Below are 21,956 nucleotides of genomic sequence, written 5' to 3'. Positions count from 1 at the left end.
TTTATATAAGACTAGCAAAGTGCAGTGAGAAAAAAATTTATGCAAAAAAAAAAAAATAAAAGTATGCAAATATAACGAAAACAAAAAAAAAAATAAAATACATATATATACATGTATATATGAAAAAATGATAAGCAAACCTTTTTGCTTAAGCCAAACCTTAAACTAGGATCGGTACGTATTAAGTTAAGATTCTAGCCTGGTTTAAGTTAGGAAATCTCTAAAAGATTTATCTAAAGTTTGTTTTACTTAATGACTTGTTAGTATAAGTGGAGATCTTGGAAATTGTTTATACAAGTTGTGTGCATGGTCTCGCACGTATGTGTGAACGACACAGGTGTGCTCAAAATTTCTTACTAAAAAAACATACGACAAATATTTATTTAAGGTAGAAATTCTTTACTTGGTTTTAACTTTGATTTAAATTCTCTAAAAAAATATATACAAAAAAAAAAAAGTAAATAATAAACAAAAGAGGTAAGAGGCAAGTTAAATGCACCTTAGGGCAAATCTTGGATATCTACGTGTCAGCTAAAAATACTTAATTCCGTTAATCATTTAATCTAATTTTAAAGCAACGATATGCCTTTGTTTACTATGGGCATATTTATAGGCGGATTATGTCGATTATGTGACTCAGTTTGTTTACTTTGGGCAAAGCACATGTGTGCTTGATATCGGCTTTTCATAATAGTGAGAGATGGACACACAGACAGATCTGCTTATAATTATATTTAACATTAATACGTATTTGTATGTCAAACAATCTGTAATAACAAAATTCGTATATTGTTTAGTGTTTAGTATAGTGTGTAGTTGTTAGGCATTGTAGGTCTGATGCAATAGATAAAAATATATTATCAGTTGAGTTCAGATTTGTCTAATTTTGCAATGATTTTTATTTTTGTCGAGAGCGCGCACGCCAGCTTAACCAATATTTTGCCGCAAGTCATTTATAGTTCTGGGGCTGACGGGACGGATATTGATACTCATTTCACCGAAGGTTTCGACTGTTGCTGTCGATGAAAAGTGTACAAACTTTACCGAGAGTCAGTTGCGTATTTCGTATGCTTTAAAGACATTTGCTAAGGCTAATGTAAGCTCTTTTCAGGGAAATTTTTTTGCAAAGCCTTAATCTTAAAGGTATACGTGAGCGTAAGAGTCATTCTCTTTTCTCAAAAATTTGCACCTGTATCCAACATTATAAAAACATGACTCGACCAAAGCTTAACGTATAGGTTGTTGTAAAATTTACACCAGAAGTAGCTTTCATACAACACACAGACTTATAATCAAAAATTGCTGTCACATAAGTTCTCTTCCTTTGCAAACTTCTCCAGTTTTGCGCTTCACATAAATTCAGCTGAACATCATTGATACCGCGTTCAATTTCTTCTCTTCTTGGATCAACTGAACTGTGTACAATTGAACGTGCGCAGCTTTCGCAAAAGCAAGAAAGTCTTAAACACGTTGCCCAATTGATGCCTCTAGACTCTCAGCAACACTCTCACGAATTGTTTTGATGTTTGAAGACCAGAATATTTAAACTCACTTCACTCGATTTCTTCATATTTGTTAAAACGAATCAATATTTCAACGAAACTGCGCATGTAAATAGCGAATTGTGACTGCTAAGCCTTCATTATTTGGCAAATCTTCCTCCAAAATGGAAATAGATTTTTAGGTCGTATAGCGCTCCATTTCTATTTACCCTGAATTGTCAGCTATCATGCTGTCTGCTTATTTTCGCAAGCAACATTCTACCGTACAAATGGCACAATATTCAAATGTTGCGTCCTCTGAAACCAACATGCCCTATAACTTAACGTAACGTCTTCGGCAAATAACGCGCACCACCTTACCGGAAAAAAACAAATTTTTTAATTATCATATATTCACTAATTGTGACTCAATGTAAGCTTGCTCTTGAAAATTAAATTAATTAGCATAAAGAAGACGGGAAACAAGTAGTGAAAAAAGAACATTTCAGACAAAGATAGTAAACAATATTTTAAAATCATTTCAACGAAGCCATAAGGTTAACATGGTTGGATATATGACTTACAGACCTTTTCACTACAGCCTAACAAATGTCTAACAAATTTAATATATCTTTAGAGATGCATATAAAAAAAAAAAAAAAATAAAAAAACTATATATTTATATATGCTTTGCTATTATTTGAAGAGAAAACCCTTATATGTAAGCAACTCATTTACTTTATATTCATATAAAAAGTTTTATTGAAACATACTGTAGAGCTTATATTTATAAAATAAATATTTCATTAGTTTTATCTATCTCTCTCTATCCCTCATCAAATTTGATATTATTTTTATATGTAACCCATCAACTCATTGTGAATGTGGTTGCTTTTAGCAATTAGCTGGACATGCACGTGTGCGAAGGGCGAAGTTCGAATTCTTAAAACGCAAACTTTTACTAATCCCACTATGGCCAAAGCAAAAGCATATGACATCGTTAGCACGATGGTTCACTTTATTAATAGTAACTGGTTTTTAAGTAACTTGCGTATTTGTTCGTTTAGATAAATACAAATATTTATCCGAATTAGTTAACCTGCAGCAACAGAGCTTATTTGATCTAAATTTAAATAAATAGAAGTACAAAACTTTTTAAAAATTTTAAAAGTTAATTCAATTAATTATAGTTTAAAAGATAAAGAAAGTAACTGAAGAGGTTATATACCGCTCTGGCAGCCTAAGAAAAGGGCACTTTTTGATACCAGCAAATAATAATATTCGTTGAATTTATTATTAAAGGTAAGAGCGGAGTTATAGGCGTGAGGTATATATGATCTAAGAAGCTCAGCGGCACTTGGTAAAGCAGCTTGTGAGAATTTGTATAAAAACAAAAACAAAAAAGAAAGAATCATCTAATCTCTAGAACTACCGACATTAAAAACCTAGAGCTTGAAAGCGGTTGTCGTTTGTCCTAATACACGTCTACGATGTCAAAGAAACTGAAACAACCTTGAAAGAGACCGATTATATTTCCATATTTTTGTTTACAACTTTTGATGCCGTGAAGATATTTCGGGAAATTTTCTATGTTCATCGGCCTGATTGATCCAAATAATAGATTAATACAAAAATAGTCCTAATCGGTTCAGGATCATGTCCAAAATTAACGATAAAGTTTTAATTCTAATTTATTATACCAATCAATGAGGCATGAGTGGTGTACTCATTTCGTTAAAACGTTTGCAACGCCCAGAAGAACACCTCCGAGGCTCCACAAAGTGCATACATTCTTTATAAGCTTTAAATTTTGAATTGATTTTAGCATGTCCGTCGGTCCGCCTGTGTAAGAAGATTGAAACTCTTTGCCCACAGGCAAATGTAAAGCGTAAACACTTGTGTTTTTTAAAAGGAATAAAAAATAGGTTCTTTGCTCACCACTGATACGCTACAGCAGTAAAAATTTACAATGAAATTGAACGTACACTTTGCGAACGATGCTGGAGTACATGTATAAATATTCAATATTATAGTATATCAAAATTTTGTTTTTTTTTGTCAATGAGCAAAGCCAAACTTGAAAACCTCCATAAGTTATATATAATTCTGGACCAGTTTCAAATTTCGAATGCACCCGATCTGTCCAACTAAGTGGTAGCTGTGGTATGCATCCTCTCGTTCGCAAAAATGAAGACATCGCCTACAAATACGCCAAAAAATTTGAAAATAACTCAAACCGATCAGAGAACACGCCTACAATGCCTACGTATCGATGTAACGATATCTGTTTCTCTGCTTTCCGTGCTTTTTTGCTTATTACTCATCAAGTATACATAGGTCATGGAAGTTTTCATTTTTATTCTGAAAATGGCAAAAATCAACCCAACGCACCCGATATTACAAAGTATGAAGATTTAGTGATGGGTGTGAAAAATGCGGTCACAACCGAATATAATTTTTGGTGGAGATAAGAATCCTTCAAACTCAATCGGCCGACTTTTTAAGCGAATGATTATAGTTTTTTCGATTCTATAGAAATCCTTTAAACTATTATGATAGCGCGTGTACCTATCTATCGTTCGTTCATCCATCCGTTGAGCTAGATATTGGAAACCAGTAAACGACACTTTGAATTTCCTTAACGCATCCTTGAATGCTTTTCGAAGGAAATTGATTTTTCTTAAATATACGCATTCGCCTGGATGTTCGCAGTTAACGAGTGCTTTGGTTCGTCATAGGGTGAGATGATTGCTTTAATAGCCTTCTAATCCAATAGAGTTAAAAAAATAAAATAACAGTGAAAGCATAAACAAAGCTACATTAGGTGGAATAGAGTAGGGTATCTAATAAGCGACCTTGCTAGATTATATAACGTTTTGATTGTTTTTTTTTTTTTTTGTAATTTTTCCTACATTTACAATTGAAATTCGTACTCATCAGTCTCTGATGGTAAGCCGTGTCATTCATTTCCGATCTCTTTTCTTGTCTTTTCATTGCAGAATTACTACAACATCAGCATCACAAAAAGAATTAAAAAAAAGTAGAAAAACAAGGGTGACTCAGACACAACAGGAAAAAGGAAAACAATACAAACGAAACAAAAACTATACAAGTAAAGTCTGCAGCTAGTCACAAGAACAAGAGAATAACTGCACTAACCATCAAACCATCATCTATTAGCAACAACGCTGGCAATTGGATTGCCCTGCTTAACAGAAATTGCAGTCATAACTTCGGTACTTGAAAAGACAACAAAGACAAACAAGTTAAACTTAACAAATCGACAGAAAGTCATAAATATTGTTATATACACATAAACACACACATACGCATACTTAAAAACAACTATCAAAATAGCATATATATATATATATATATATATGCGTGTTTGTGTAAAGCTGTAGATAGGCAAACATTTACAACTGAAAAAGCATAAGAAGAAGAACTCAAATTGAAACTGAGGCTAAGACGCACAAGCAAATAAATATTCAAGTTATAGTTGCATATAAAATAGCTGCAACAACATAACGAATGTCATAAAGATCTAAAAGCATACAGCACAACGCTTGTGACTACTCAAGCAAATACGAAAATATTTACAAAATATAACCAAAGTTGAGCGTAGGGAGCCTTCGTTTTTTTTTTTTTTTTTTTTTTTTTTTTTTACAAAGTACCGTATGATTGTTTGTATGTTTTGAAACATTATTGCAAACAAGAATAACACGCATATCACATAAAATTTTAATACAACAACTTACATACGTCTGTGCTTATGTGCCTGTGCCTGTTGTTATGCGACCCATATTTCGTTAACGCATTTAAAAATTGTTACGCATACAAACGAAAAGTAAACCAGCAGCAACCCTTCGACCGAGTGCCTTCAGTTCGTTTGAGTGTGTTTGCGTTTGCAAATGAAAAATTGCTTTCACGTTGCGTTCGTAACTTGATATCAATAGTTAAAAAGGCATAATTTGCGAAACAAAAAAAAAAAAAAGGGGGAAAACATTATTACTTTTGCAGTCAGTCATTCATTCATTCATTCATCCATTCGTTTCTTCGTTTATTCATTCATTCACCCCGGTCGCCAAGTGTTGTTGCATAAAATAAATAAAAAAATAAAAAAAATAAAAAAAAAAAAAATTAAAACAGTAAAAACATTAACGGCAGTAACAGTAACAGCAATATACGAGTTCACAAAAGAATCGAACAACAGCAGCAACAAGAAAAGCAACAGCAATAAAAATGGATGCTGAATCGGAGGGAGTTCAACCCGTTGAACCAACAACAGCGGCTGCCTCTAATCCTGAAACGGATTTGGGACATCGTCGCCGCCTCTTTATGTCACAGCCATCCACGTTAGCTTTGCGGCGTCAACAGGCTGTATGTGTACGTCGCGCCCATAAAATGTATGGCTCGAAAAAGTCACCCAATGTTATATTAGATGGCCTGAATATGACAGTACCCAAAGGCACCATGTAAGTACACATTGAAAAACTGTATGTTGCTCTCATACTTTTTTACTTTCAAGCTGGCTATGCTAGTGTTTTGCATTTAGCTCAATTGTAGACAATAATACAGTTAAGATAGTTGAAGTCAACGCACACAGGCATAGACATTTATGAATAACATGCGTAGCACGCATAGCATTCTCTGAAAATATATTAATGTAAAACAACAAAAAATATCATCACAGTTGTAATTTAATTATTGTTATAATTATTTTATTTTTATTTATATCGTACGCAATTTATGATCTACAGGACATGTTTAGTTGGCTTAGATGGATGTGTAGCAGTAAGTCTTAGCGTAGACTCAACTTTTTTTTACATCCATTGATTCAGAATCACTTTCTGGTTCAATTGAAACATGTTGCCCTGCCTGCTTGATCGCAAGCAGCCTTTGAGTTACATAAATGCCCTCTGCTACACTGACGATATTTAACCCAAAGTCGAACTCGATTGAAAAGTGACTAAATCGGAATATATTTAGACATACCCCTTCATAGAACTTCTAGCTTACAACTTACAACCTGCAAAATTTCTCGAGAAAAGTGATCGACGAGTAATATGTAATAGCCAACTGGCGTAAGATCGCTTATCGATATAGTCGTCATTTCTTGTGGAGACTATTCAATCGGTTGACATTGCCATAGCGAGCTATAAATTTTATTTACTGGGTACAAAGTAAATGCCAAACCATAAAATGAAAACCAAACATGTAAGAAAATTGTGAATCTTCCATATCCAGTACAATCTGTCTTGAAGAAAATTGAAAGAAAGCAAAACTACGATTCTCTTAACTGTTGGGGGTAAACTTGGGCAATTTTTTCCATTTTTACGCCAGTGCTGTAGCATCGCCCATAGGATGTACTTTTGTTGCAGATTATAAATAATGAATAATGTTGTTGAAGATGGGAATGTTCTTACCGTGTCCTTTGACCGTCTTGACCTATTCCAAATACCTACCTCGATGAAAGATCTTCCAATATCTTTCCAGATTTGAGCATGCATTTTGTGATTAGCAGATGTCTTCCCAACAACATTACCCGGACGGAGAGACGGACATGCTTAAATTAGCTCGGATGAATTGATGCTAATCTATTTATAGGAAGAGTCCTTCTTCATGTTGCAAATCATTTAATCAAATGAATATTTCTCTTTTCCTTCGGTGATGAATATGAAAGATTGGAATTCGGTGGGGAATGGGGAAAGTAGGGCACTTATCATTCTAAATTTTTAAGTCAAAATATTTTGTTTCTTTTGATTCAGCACAAAAATCGCATAAAAAGACCTCACAATTAATTGATGAATTTTACAGTAAGAGGAAATTCATCTCAAATAATTTGATTTACAATAAAAAGATTGACGTTCTTGCATTTTAGGTCAATGTTACTTACACTAGTCACATGTTATCGTCAGTGAACTCATAAAAAAAAAAAAAAACCGTAATAGGAGTAAACAAAGTTACGCCTATTTTTATCAAGACATACGAAATCAAATCCAACCCTTAGTTCTTCTTTTCTATATAACAGAGTAGATATAAATAAAATGCGATTATCCAAGGATCAGTTTGATTTTCTCAATTCAGTCACATCCATCTTACCCAACACTATGTTGTTTAAGCATACTGTACATATACTAAAAATTGTACCAGTTTTTTTTTTCATATTTAAATAAAGCAATTTTATCAACGAAAGAATTTAAGGAAAGGGTGGCATTTACTTATAAATATACAAAGCTTATCTTCCATATACATATATATATATACGTATATATATTATATATTTTCGTAATACAATCATTAGTGTTTCCGGTTCACGTAATATCGAACTAACACGCTTATATAAATGTTTAACAAGTTAATAATATTTAAATAAAATGAAAAAACAAAATATTTCAAACAATTTTCTAGGGAAATATTACTCTTTAGCTTTTGGTATATAAATTAGCACAAATATAAAATAAAATCAATAATTTCAGTAATTAATTCCAAATAAACTGTATGAATGTATACATTATATATATATGATATATATATATATATATATATATATATATATATATATATATATATATATATGTATGTACATGTATATAGCACAATTTAAAGCAAGCATACATTCGAAGGGAAGGCAGGCACTTTTATAACTAAATTATATGCTTAGAATGAAATGAGTTTAATATTGTGTATGATTTTCAAATTATTATACAAAAAAGATGGTACAATTAGTTTAAGCAATAACTAATAGATATACATGCATACACACATGGCCATATGGAAAATGTAGGGAGCAAGAGAAAGGGAATAAAACAATGGTTTCTACATGTACTAGTACCAGTTAGTATGTGTTGCTGACTGCATCAATAAATATGAACTAGATTTTGTGAAATGTTTTAATGGCAAATTATTGTTAGCACTTGTGTATATATTTATATGTAACTACTGTATATGTGTGTACATGCAGTAATTTCCACTTAACTTCATTATTAAATTTTTTATAATTTTTCTACATGTGCCCGAGTCCACAATTTAGGAAGATTTGATGCTTTTGCGTTTTATAAACGTTTCACACTTTCAGTAGACTGGCCGGCTGCTAAGGCGCGATAAATGGCCGTTCACGGGTCACTGAATCTTATGCTGATCATCTACATGTGAGTGGAATTTTAAGCTTTTTGTTGAAAATAGCCTAAGAAGCTACTATAGCATAACCTAACGCGAAATTCCTGAGACGAAATAACTGCCGTGAACTTTGATAGGTTATTGCTGTCTTTACAAGCTGACTTCCCACGTATGGCAACAACTTGGTTGTACGCTTTGTTTATCGAACATGTGCTTGGTTTTTTGTTTCGCTTTCCATGGTTTCATTTCAGCCGCTGATTTCTTTCTTCTTCTACATTGACCAGCTGTAGCGTTTCGAAAGGAAGATATGCCGAGTTTGCTTCAAAGTTTTTATTTTAGTTAAGATGATATATGCTTTACAATATCTTCGGTAATAGAGGCGTCTTTGTATGTGTGGAAACGAGAAAAACAAGGAAAAATTTCTGGCAACGACTTATCTTCTAGATAAATGATTGGAATGATTTCAGGAGAGCAAGATAGCTGAAGCGATTTGGCCAATCAACCGCACGTATGATGGATATCGTAATATATTGACAACCACAAATGATACTTAGTACCTTTACAATTCATAAGGCGTTGCTTAAAAGTCAGCAATGAATGAATGAAACTTTGCTCACCTTATATGTACATGTTTTTTCCCGCGATGATAGGAAATTGCAATAGGGTATGATTAATATCGAGTACTCTCTAAATACAAAATGATATTTTCCATGTGTTAGAAAAATTCAACACCACTCAACAATGTATTCATATATGTACAAAAAAAAAAAAAAATGAACAATTATCCTAAAGCCTTTTATGTTCAGTCTGCATGCATTTTACATGTGCAATCTTATGATGACTCTGGATGAATCTGATTACAATCATTTAATTAATTAAAATCCATAATAGAAAGCATTTCCGAAAGAGAAACAAAAAATGCCTGCCATTAAAGGCAAACTACTGCACATTATCTGTTAAAAGATTCAATTGGTTATTAGTATATGTACACATTGAAGCAGTGAGGCCCTTGTTTTCTGCTTATGCAAGGCATTGGCAAACATTTTACATTCTGCGTTGTGTGAAATTATTGAAAGTTTTCCAAGTAATTATGAAGCATTATTATTTTTGAAAGCTGCAAATCAAGTGTATAAAGCAAAATTATGTCTCTAACATAACATGATCTAAAATCACAACCTATCTACGCTACAAACGTTGATACATTAAATGTATTACAAGTTTTATGTTGCATAACTCGAAGGCGAATTTTGTAAAAGAAAGAAAGAATCAAAAGAGAGAAAAAAAATGAGAAAACATTCTTACATTCTTTAACATTTACTAATAAAGAAAGTAGAATTAATGAAAGAACGACAAGTCGGAATGCTGATGATGAGTGTTCATAAAAATAATAAATTGATTTTGATTTAATTTTCTTAGCTTTCGAGTGTATATCAATTTCAATTAAATTGTCATTTCAAAATTTTAAGACAAACTCTAGCACTCTACAATCTTCTCTTCTACTTATCATTATAGTAGAAGTTTGATAAGAGTAATTACGGCATTAATATTAATTAATAACATTCATATGAATGAAATATATATACACAACATATACACAATATATGCGTAGTACATTAAATTAGTTTAAGCGCCCAACAGGCAGTTACCTGTCAGATTACCTATGTTTTATAGATAAAATTAATATAATCTTATATTCGAGAGAAACGTTTAAAATAATTTTCAATTGTTTACTGCCATTTTTATACCGAATCCCCTACATAATGTGTGTATGCCAGAATTAGCATTACGTTTGTAACATCGGAAATCCTATTTAGTATATATAGCTATGCTTAATCAATAGGAAAGTCTGATCATGTTCATACACTCGGATTTCTAGGTTCGCCAGTTCAAGCGAATTCTGTCTGTTACTGTCTACACAAACGCCCTTTTTTTTCCCCTCTGTCTACAACCCGGCTTAATCACTATTGTGCGCACAACTAGCGAAGGTAACCGCTGAGTGAGGACGCAAGCATATGTTAGTAACGTTCGGACGAAATACAATCCGGCGTGTTGAGGCGATAGTACGCAACTTAAAAACTTATAGAAAATTATTTGAAAATACTGACAGTCTCGTATTCAGTTAAAAAATAGAAACTTCATTAACAAGTCCGCAATTATGCCGCCAAGTAAACGGAAATAATGTCTAAATTGCAATCTACTGCCAAAATCTATGCAAAGCTCGATACAAACATAACGTAAACTTATGTTAAAGGAAAAATTATGCCCGTCAGCCGATCACCAAAAATTTGTTGCAATAATGCTCCAGTGTGACGTTATGGGCACCAACGGTTCGATCTAAGATGAATATTACTTTCTTATTAGTTACTACGATTTTTTTTATCTCTCATTATTACGAATGTAAAAAATTATTAAATTGTTATTGCGATTAATTATTTTTTTAATGCACACCATTAAACTGACATACCAGATTTATGTATTCATGTATATATGTGTGTTTGTAATTATATTTTTATTATATTTATAATACTTTTTAACTAGACAATCATTAATAATTCGTTAAAAATGTTATGTTATTACGTTGCGGTCTTCGAAAGAGATAAAGAGTTAAGAGGTTAATGATATGCAAGAAAAAAACTATTTATTATTATTATTATCATTTATTATATCGTTTGGTGCAAAAAGTATCCGGCATTGTGATATAAATAAAAAACCAAAAACCAAAAAAATTTATTCCATTAATTAATAATTAGAAATCATTATTTTAAAAGGCAGTAATCCCTAGTTTTAGGGTTACGTGCGTCAATGCCTGCAACCTCTATCGATATAGGTGAGTTAAGGGTGAGTCCGTCAGCCGTTCTGAAGCATTGCACATCGGTCAGTCTCTAATTTTGAGGCATTTTGGCGTCTATGTCATTACTACAGGTAGAAATAGTTTGAAGTCGACCATTTTAGGCTTTTCCTTACGGTATTAGGCTGGAATCCAAATGCCGCCGAAAGGTAAGATGGGAGCAATACTTGCTCCTGGCAATTGTAGTCAAGCATAATAAATTACACGGTTTCATTAAAGATTTTTTTAGTCTTTTGTAAGATCACCTTCTAAGCTCAGCGAATCGAATCAAGTTACTGAACCTGCCCACAGAGCGCCTTATTTTGAAAAGTCTTCGTGTGAACAACTGTAGGCTAATGTAGGGTAATTCATGGTCGGCCGTGACCTGTTACAATTTTATAAATAAGATTAACAGCAAAATTTGATTGAAAATCGGATTTTAAAATTTAGAGAAAATCGTTATTACAGAAGTTTTCCACTAAGAGTCCTTGCACAAAATTTGGATTCTTTCGAGATCAGCCGCCTAGGTCACTCTCGGTCCATCCAAATTATCGTTGATTTATCTACATTGGAAAGAAGACTTGAAATTACAAAATTGATCAAAGGTATAAAATCTTCCCCGCTGCTGCTCCCGAGTATCTCATTCATTGCATGTGGTACTGTGAAGCAATTTATTTATCTCAATGCAGTACAACCTGTCAATTTCTGCGTATTCTTTGCATGATAATACTGTTTACTTATTTGATCCATCACTTCATTCTGTTAATATCACTAAGAGCGCTGTCCTATGGTTATGCCGCTAGTATCCTGCCCACACCATAAATTTATGCAGACTGGGTCGTTAACTTATACTTTAAATTTTTTCTTGTACTGTAATGAATTTATTATTTTTTATTCAAGTTCCTCCTTGCTATAATTGTTCTTACTATCATTATCATTCCATTCATGTTATTGTAATTTTTTATTTCTTTCAAACTTTAATGATAATTTAATTACTTAAGTGTTCAAAGTACATCATACACATCTGTTCATCGGCAGCGTTACCTATTGTATTGTTTCTCTTACAATGTTCTCACTTACATATTGCATTTTGTATAATCCTAAGATGTGCATCGGTCGAAAATTATTCTCTGTAAGTGGAGAAGTAAATAAATAAATAAATAAATAAAATGATTCATAGCAAGATTATAAACGAATTTCAGAGATTACTTACTACAACTCTTTATTGCGGCAACGAACGTAGTGAAGAAAATTCTTTTATCTAAATTATTGCGCTTTATATGATACATAAGACAGAGTACTTGACCCACAAAATTCACTGAAAGTATTCTGCAAAATTTTCAGTGATTCCATAAAATAAGTAAAATTTGAAAAACAAAACGTAAGACCAACTATTCAGATAGATCCTCCATTGTGAAATTCAGAAGGTATTCAATACTAAGAATGGAGGAAGAAAAAACAAGTAAGAAAATTATATTCGGTCGCGACCGAACCTTTTGTAATTGTTACCGTACATTCAGAGAAGACTCAAAAAAGAAAAAAAATTAATTTGTATCCTCTATAATGGTGGTATATAGGCGTGGCTGACTTTCTTTCAGAAAAGTTGAAATGTACTTCGTATGTCTGAAGGAGAAATCTGCATTTTGCTACTACGGGTACATTTGCCACAGCAATTAACAGACAGATGGACAGACGGATTGACAAATATGTTCAGTACTGTTCACATTTGATGCAGACAGAGCCTAGAGATAGAGGCTCTGAAGTTTCATTCTGGATGCTGTAAACGTTTTAACAAAATGAGTATACCTCCCATCCGTCGATGATGGATGGGAAGACAATAATGAATTTAAGTGTGCTGAATGAAGAATTGAGCGCAAAGGCGGCACTATCGTTTAATGAAATCGTGCTGACTTTGAGAAAAAAAAAAAAAAAAAAACGCACAAATTGTGATATATCCAACACTTGTTTTTATAAATATCAATTTCTGATGCTATATATAATCATTAAAATTATATGTGATCATTACAATTGCAATTACTTATTAAGCTAACGTTGTCGTAGATTAATTTGGTGTAAGCCAAAGGTCATTTAATAAACATATCATAATTACTTGTTTTTGTTTGTTATTAAATATCTTCGAATATTAATAACTTGATTGATGATAAGTTCATGTTAAAGGAACTTAAAGATTTAGAATTCAAGCGCAAATATGATTTAAATAAAAGCGTTTAGAGAGATAATATAGGAAAATAATGATAATTCGGTTGATCATCGAAAACCGCAATGCCCGATGAGGGTAAAAACTAAAAAGAAATCAACTTAGGGGAAGGAAATACCCTGCAAGACAGCATGGTAACCCTAATCACACCATGTATTTTCGTTAGGTAGTCTGGAACTTTCTTGCAATTTTTCACTAAGAAACACAAAGCAATTTCCTTTCCTATGAGGAATAGACTTCTCTCCTCGATCTTGGGAGTCTTTCTGTGTCGATCAGCTTCAATCATAACTTTTAGTTGTTCGTTGTCAATATGAGGAATAAACTTCTCTCCTCAGTTTCGGGAGTTGTTACGAGTCGATCAGCTTCAATCATAAACTTTAGTTGGTCGTCATCAATTGAATTTGGTCCACGGTAAAGCTTTCACTGAAAATTTCTAGAACCAGTTTTGGCAAGTGCTTCCTGCTACAGCATCAGTTTCATACGCAGCATATATTGCTCTTTGTGTTTCTTCAGCTATTTTCTTTTTCTGAAGTAAGAAAAGAAAAATATTCCTTATAAGTTTCCACGTCTGGCTTACGACTCCCCATGACAATATAACCGATCATTTTGAAAGTTTTTTACAAAATGGACATAAACATGCTCTAAATAACTACACATACCTTTAACATTAATTACCTTTCTGGCTAATTGAGAAAAAATGCAAGATATTTACGGACTACCTAGTGTAACAAATCACATCACGATGTACCCCACAGGCTTGCAATCAGAAAGAAGTGCCGTGTCTTGGACATTCGATATAAAGTATGGTACATTGGTATGGTGGATATGCATTGAGGGGCTCAGCATGCCATCTCAGAACAGTAACCACACTATGACATTCCATAATTTCATTGCGAACTATTAAGTTATAAACTTCTTGTGGATCTTTTGAAGATTTCTTCTCAAAAAATTTATGGCTTGTTTATAACATATTATGTTATAAGAATAGGTTGGCAAGAAAGTTCTGTCGTATTTTAATACCTGAAGGTGATTTCGGCCGTCAGGTCAAAGCATTCAGGTGGAAAGTATGAGAGAATTATGGCTGAACAAAATGAATAACTGTGGGCTTGTGAGGCACATGCTGGTGGGACACTTTATAAATATACCAAGAATCAATTTTTATAAATAATTTTTTTTTTTTAATGTTTAAAGTAAAAAGAATTGTTTTGAAATAAAAGTTAAAAGTTTGAATGACTTTTAAACGTTTATCGTGACCCGATTAAGGGTTAAGAGCGGGATGGAAAGTTGAAGAAATTCAAAAAGTCTTCACAAAACTGACACTCATTGAAGCAAACATCATTAAATGAACAAGAAGTTCAACAATGCAGCGTTTCTTTCCCTAACATAACACACATTCTGTTGATCTCAAAACGAGTTTCGGATAAGTTAACTCATCATATTTTTTAAAGGTAAAGCAAAAAAAAATAAAAAAATGTAAACAAATAAAAAAGTAAATAAATAAATTCCAGTAATCTTAATAACAACAGCAACAACTTCGTGGTCAAGGCTAGAATATGGTTAGTGAACTACACACATACACACACACCCAGACCCACACACACACACACAGAGATAACAGATTAAAGCAATTGCTTATGTTTAGCGCTTTACTAACTGACAGTCAGAGAATTTTAATTATTTTTTAGTAAAGCTTTTCTCCTTTTTTTTTTTTTTTTTTTTTTTTTTTGTTATAAACAATTCTCAATTAATCAATCGTTTTACTTTTTCTTTTTTGTTTTTATTTATTCAGGTAAACTTGATATTTGTTGTACGCAAAAAGTAAATAAGTAAACACGCACACACATAAAACTTTGTATGATGTGTTGTAATTTAAGTTGGCAATGAGCGAGGTAAACAGGTACACATATGAAGCCAATCAACCAGTTAACCAGTCAGTTATAGAGCTAATCACTATGTAGTTCGTTTGAACTGGAATAGCAATTAGAATCGTCATACATGTCTATAAACATATGTATGTGCATATATAAGTGTCTGTGTGTGCACGTTTATGCGGGCATGTGCCTGATGTTGTGGAAACTGTCAATTGTCTTGTTTAGCAAGTTATTTCAGACAAACAGTTAGCTTTGTGTTTATTGTATTTCCGCTATTTCATCTCTAAAGCTATTCGAAGGACATTGATTGAATAGAAACATGAAAAAATGAAATACAATTCTTTTTTCTTTATTACTTTCCTATTAACGGTGATTGAGTTCAATTAATTAAATAGAATCATGGAATAAATTTTCATCCATTTATTGTTTTCATCTTAAGATAAAATAAAATCACAATAGCAGAACTGGGCCCACCATTAAACATCCTACTCCAACTTATAGATATCCATATGAAGACTTTCCAAAATGAAGCTTTATATGTGCAGTGGTCGAAAGAGTGATTCGATTCGAACCGTTTTCAATGACCTTCATTCTTGGATGAAAACATGTCGGCGTAACAAATTTGATCAAAATACCTCGAAAATTGCAGTCTGTAGGAGGAACACAAGAAAACAAGACGGGCTGACGTCCTGACGGACAGACAAGCTTACATACGCGTAAGGAAAGGTGAATCTATATTAAGCCCTTCTGCGTGTTACGTGTCTTCGCAGAAATACAATACACTCTTGCACCACAGGTAGTGTGGGGCATAATCAGCAAGCGCTTGAATATATTTGAACTGGAACGAACCCCAAGCGACGGTCAAGAATGAGTTTAAACAGCGACAACAATAAAATTTAAAGACAAATGCCTAAGACCAGGATGGGGCTCAAAATGTCCGACAAAAACAAAAACAACAGACATGAATCGGAGCGGCTACCAAGAAAAGTACTAAAGACAGGCTAGAAATACTTCAAATTGTGCTAAATAGATTGCCGGCTTCCCAGTTCCAGTTTCCGCACCGGTTATCTGTCTCAGACGGGACATTGCACGTTAGTAGAATAACCAATGTTTGAAAAAACTTGACCAAAAGCTCATTGCGAAATATCGCCACGACATTGCAACAAGATGAACCTTTCGCGCCAGCTTCTCGTCATTCATAAGCTTCGATTAGTTGAACTGGAGGGTAAAGGCGTCCTAATTGGATTTTACATAGATTATTACATGGCATCCTAAGTAGCATAGGTAATATGGGAAAGCTGTTAATAATTGGTCTAAGATTATTTCGTTTGAGTTCTCCTTGCGCATCGCTATCAGAAGACCTAACAGTTATTTTGTTTTTTGATTTTCGGCTGTGGTTTAAACTTGGATTTACAGTTAAAATTCTGAAGTGAGTCAATAGATCATAAATTTTGGTTTTTTTTTTGATATGCCCAATCGCTCAGTTGATGCCGTTTATACGCATACCACCGCGGAGTTCTAAGAGAGCACTGACCATACTTACGACCAAGTGTGCTCTACCGTGCTCACATTTGCGTCAATGCACATTGACTTAATAGTTATGATATCGATCTAGTCGGCTACTCATTCGGGTAAGCTGGATTGAACAATAGCCACGCAGACAACATGGTTTAAACGTCTAAAAGTATTATGACAACATTCTTGCAATTGAATTGAATTCTGTTAATTGAAATCTTAAAGATAAGAATAGAAATGCACTGTACAACGCTTTTGAATTGATTGTACGTAAAAATTTTGGTATCTTTCAATTACCAATATGTCAATTCAAAACGATCACGGGTCTGCCGTGTCGTACAATAAAATCGAAAACGTCTAAACCTTTGCTTTTCCATTTTCGGAAAATCTTATCTTTGTATTTCTTGCTTGTCTATTGCTAGTTTATTTTATATTGCAAACGTACCCTTTGATCAACTCCAATTATTGTCAATGCCAATCTGTGGACTGAACTTTCAAATTGGTCGAATTCTTTACTTTCCGTTCGGAGGAACGCTTATCGTATATACAGACGCTTATCGTATGAACAGATGGGAAAGACTATACCGATTCAAAATTTGATGCTGATAGACAATATCTATTTATAGGGCCTCTAAAATGTTCTCCTATGTGTTACAAACTTTTTGATAAAATTAACATGCTTTGAGCTTTTGGGCAGTGGGTACCGAATCATCCGACGCGTATGCAACATATAAGTCTCGCAACGTTGGGGAACGTTTCGACAAAATCATTACATGCTTAACATATTTATAGAATAAACAACGAAGACATGTTTCGCTTACAAAATACATCAGCCTTCCATGAGCCTTTCAATGCATAATTTTGTTCTTAGATGCATTAGTTGTTTGGTGAAAAATTGATTGATTTCGTCCAAGTACGATATCATAAATTGTTGTTACCTTAAGTTGTTATTAATTTTCATCCACCACCGTAAGCCAAATACATTTCGGAGCCTCTGCTAAAAATAATGACAAATATTTACTTTACGTGTTATCATCTGCCATGTTTACCTTTCATTATTTCCGTACCGTTAATATTGTCTCACATTCCAAATGTTTTCGTCTTTTTTTCATTTTATTTTCTGCTATCTACCACTCTTTAAAATTTTTGTTTCATTCTCTTCCCTCGGCAATACGGCCTTAAAATCATGATAAAAAATCGCTTCGGTTTTTGCTTTTTCACAAAATTTATCAGAAAATTGCCAGCAAATCTAAGATAATGTTGTTAATGTTTTTGCTTATTTACATAAATAATTTAAAATAAAAAAATATTTAAACTGTGTAAAGAAAAAAATGATTTCGTTACACTAACGAAGTAAGCTGAGGTTGGTGGACGTTAAACGTAGAGAACGCTTAAATAGCATGTATTAATTAAATTCGAAAATATAAGCAGTTAAGTAAATTTAAAAAAAATAAAAAAATAAAAACGTATAGTCAATCCATTTATTTATTTATTCCACTTATACAAGAAACTCAACTAAAACAAATTGACAGTCGAGTTCAATTGACTCTTAAAGTAAATCTTAAATTAATTAATATTAAAGCTTACTATAAGTATAATAAAACAAATAAGAAGGAAAAAAAAGGAAAAAAGCATGAACACATAAAGCATAAAGCCACACCCACAACCGGTACAAGACCAAATTGCAAATGAACCCCTAAGCCATCGCAAACATGCATAAGCCTGGCAACCGATAATAGTTAAGAATAGTTAATTTTCGGCTCATAATGACGCTTCAAGGTTAAGAGCTAGTTTAATTACGACATAGGTAAATCGCGCGTATTAAGCAATGTTACTTTAATGGAGTTTAAAGAGTCCGATAATGAGAAGATATGATAGACATGACTTAGGTTCTTGCAAACAACTCTGAGAGGCTGTCGTTAAATCCCTTTCTTGACAATGGGTAAAAAAATCTGGTTTCGTCCTAAAGAGACATTTAAATATGGAGGTAAAAAATATGGAAATTAGAAAATCATATTCAAACTTATGTAATTTTTTTTATTAGAATGCACTTAATCCCAAATCGTTTTTTACGAAATCTCCTTTTTTCAAGCCGTAATTCGCAGTGACGTGACGATCTTATGTACCAGCAACGATTCATCGCAATTCTGATTCCTTTTTATAGGTACATATACCAAGTTTGTAACATCCAGGAGAACTTAAGATAAATTCATTTTTTATTTTTCTGTCCGTCGGTCCGTACGGACTTTGTCCATGCATTCTTTTGTTCATCTTTTAGGTCGAAATTTTCGAGGTGACATGTTTTAGACCAAGTATGACCACTATGACTTGCATCGGACCACTTTTTAGACCACTACCCACTTATCAAAATAAAGCTTTACAGGAAAATGTATTGTGATAAGCCGCATTTCTGTGTAATAGTGTTCTGGATTGGTGTGGGCATTTTGGATCGGATGAGGCAATTTTTCGAATTTTTTGCTATATAATTATTCCCGTGGAAATCAAATGTTTGTATGGTGAAAAGCCCTAGTTTTCAATACATTTTGATGAAAGTCCGTTCATACCCAAAAAAGGATACTAATGGAAAATAAGTGTTTATATGCCAAAAAATATTTTTGGACGAAAGAAAATTGATCATTAGTAAATCAATCATAAGGCATTTAGATCTACTTTTTACACCGAACCATATATATGGATTCTGACGAGAGCAATTCCTCTAAACTTGAAGTAAATTAAATTTGCTAAATTGAGATCATGTTGACGGTTGAGCAACTTCCAATATGAGAGCTTTCATGAAAATTATTCATGTACATACAAATAATGTACAATTCGTGGTGTTTTGTATGTGAGGGTCGGGCTTGTTCAACTACGCCGTTTGCATTTCTTTCATACTATTTTTTATTTACCCTCTTTCACGCGAGAATTCTCTGAGATACTCAAATGCTCCATGCTAGGTATATAAGAAGACGTTAATGATGAAGGCGTGAAGATTCAAGATTTTTCGTAATATTAAAGATGATACTGGAATTCGTATTATATCTAGCTTAGGAAGATTAGATTTTTGAGCAATTGAAAGTTAAAGAAATCTCAAAACAAAAGAAATATCACTGCGTATTCTTAATAGGATATGTAAGAATAATTTTGATTTTTTTCTTATGCAACGTTTATAAATTGAATTTACCGTTTATCTTGGTTGCATATTATGAGAAAAATCAAAATAAAATGCACACATAAGAACATTTAAAAAAAACAAATAAAGATTAAATTTGTTCGATTGCGAATTAATATTAATATAAAACTTTTAAAAGGAAATAACAACCATAAAGCACATCAACCACCGAACGGTTATTAAACATACTGATGATCATTATTATTATTATTATTATTATTAATGCTGTGCAAAAATATAATTTTCACATATATATATACATATATATATATATACATATTCATATATGAAATATTTATACATTCATATGGATTTCTATATAAAAACATCCTTATTATAAGCAAAAAAAGTTATACATGAATGTGTTTATGCTCATGTGTGTATACATGTATTTGTGCGTATAGTAAGCGGTTTTGCAATTTTATAGTCTGAACATGCTTTTCAATAAAAGCCAAAAACTCTTCATTTTATGAATGGCGTATGCGCAAGCTTTTCTTTGTCGGCAAACAAAAAGTAGTCGACTTAATAAATTTCATGCGAGTTTTTTTAAGAGATCTTTAAAGTTATGAATCAGAAATGAATTTTTATTAAAACAAAATAAAAATGAAAATTTTTTCTTGCTCTCCGTAAAAGGATAAAGATTAAAATTGAAATTGACTGCAGACTTTACGACAATATTATATTCATGAACAATCAATCGAGTTAATTAAATGCACATTAAATGGAAAATAAATGCGCTTCTCTTATTCTTTTTCTTATGTTACTTTACTTTGTTACATAACGATAAAGGATTTTATTACGTAATTATGGAGCATTAATTAATGTTTTTCATTTTTATTTGAACTCAGAGTACAACTAATCGTTTTCGGAGCAACATCGCGGATACATTGCAAACTCACCAAAACAACTTCACATTGAGACAGCAAGCTAGGTATGTGGACCAGTTCGCAAATGTATTGTCATCTATCAATAGTTGCGGGCCGCTTAGACCGAGATCCACTATGTCTATCTATCTATTGAAGTCCATAACATTGAAAATTAACTGATAACTTAGTTGATTACGACTGCTGTAACGGTTGACAATCGTTAATTTATCGCGGATTTTTTTCTAACAGAGTTTGGCTAACTTCTCTAGTTTCGATACTGGTATATCGTTGAGCATTTAGTCTCTTATCCTAAGGATTCTTTGGTGAAGATTTCCACTACAGGTTAGGTATAATCATTTCTTGTTAATGTGGGCCAATGGGGAAGTCCCGTACTCTTGTAACACGGTGAAGATCAGAAAGTAGTGAGCATAGATGAAGAGATGGGGAGTCGATGCCCGCAGCCTGGTTGGTGTCTGTCCAAGTAAGGGGTTTACTGACCGACATCTTCTTAGCTACGGTCCAATTGTTCGGCGAACTAATTTAAATACTTTCTAATAGTAAAAGACTGGTTTTTCTGTCACAACTGAACTATTCATTCCGCGAAATCCGATAGTCACATTAATAAAGTGATTTTCCATTGATCAAGTGATTCAAGTGTACCAGTTGCATTGCTTACCGGGGATCTCATTATACTGACAATGTCTCGCTAGTAAAGCTCTAGTGCTGCTACATTCTTAAGTATGTTTCAAAAAAAACTATTTTTTTAAATATTTGAGTATATGCTTAGTAAACTACTTGAAATCTTAATCCAAAAAAGTTGTTGCCTACTCAAATTTGTTGGAAAACGGCAGTGATTTCTACCCTTACCATGGACGATAACAGCCAAATAT

The 21,956-nt window shown here is 32.9% G+C and overlaps 1 protein-coding gene and 1 long non-coding RNA gene across 2 annotated transcripts in view; both read left to right on the top strand.

Annotated features, from left to right (window-relative positions):
• The window catches only part of LOC119638368, a 43,363-nt gene extending 37,888 nt beyond the window's left edge, over positions 1-5,475 (top strand). Inside the window, exon 2 of the long non-coding RNA XR_005247428.1 lies at positions 4,481-5,475. This is a non-coding gene — a long non-coding RNA (uncharacterized LOC119638368). The remainder of the gene's footprint in view (positions 1-4,480) is intronic.
• A 248-nt stretch (positions 5,476-5,723) lies between these two features.
• LOC119638410 (ABC transporter G family member 20) overlaps positions 5,724-21,956 on the top strand; it is a 94,454-nt gene continuing 78,221 nt past the window's right edge. The window contains exon 1 of the mRNA XM_038035175.1: positions 5,724-5,956. Within this exon, the coding sequence (XP_037891103.1) occupies positions 5,724-5,956 (233 nt within the window). The remainder of the gene's footprint in view (positions 5,957-21,956) is intronic.

Source organism: Glossina fuscipes, unplaced genomic scaffold (assembly GCF_014805625.2).
Source record: "Glossina fuscipes isolate IAEA_lab_2018 unplaced genomic scaffold, Yale_Gfus_2 88, whole genome shotgun sequence".
NCBI classification, from domain to species: Eukaryota; Metazoa; Arthropoda; class Insecta; order Diptera; family Glossinidae; genus Glossina; species Glossina fuscipes.
This window is presented reverse-complemented; position numbering and strand designations above follow the sequence as displayed.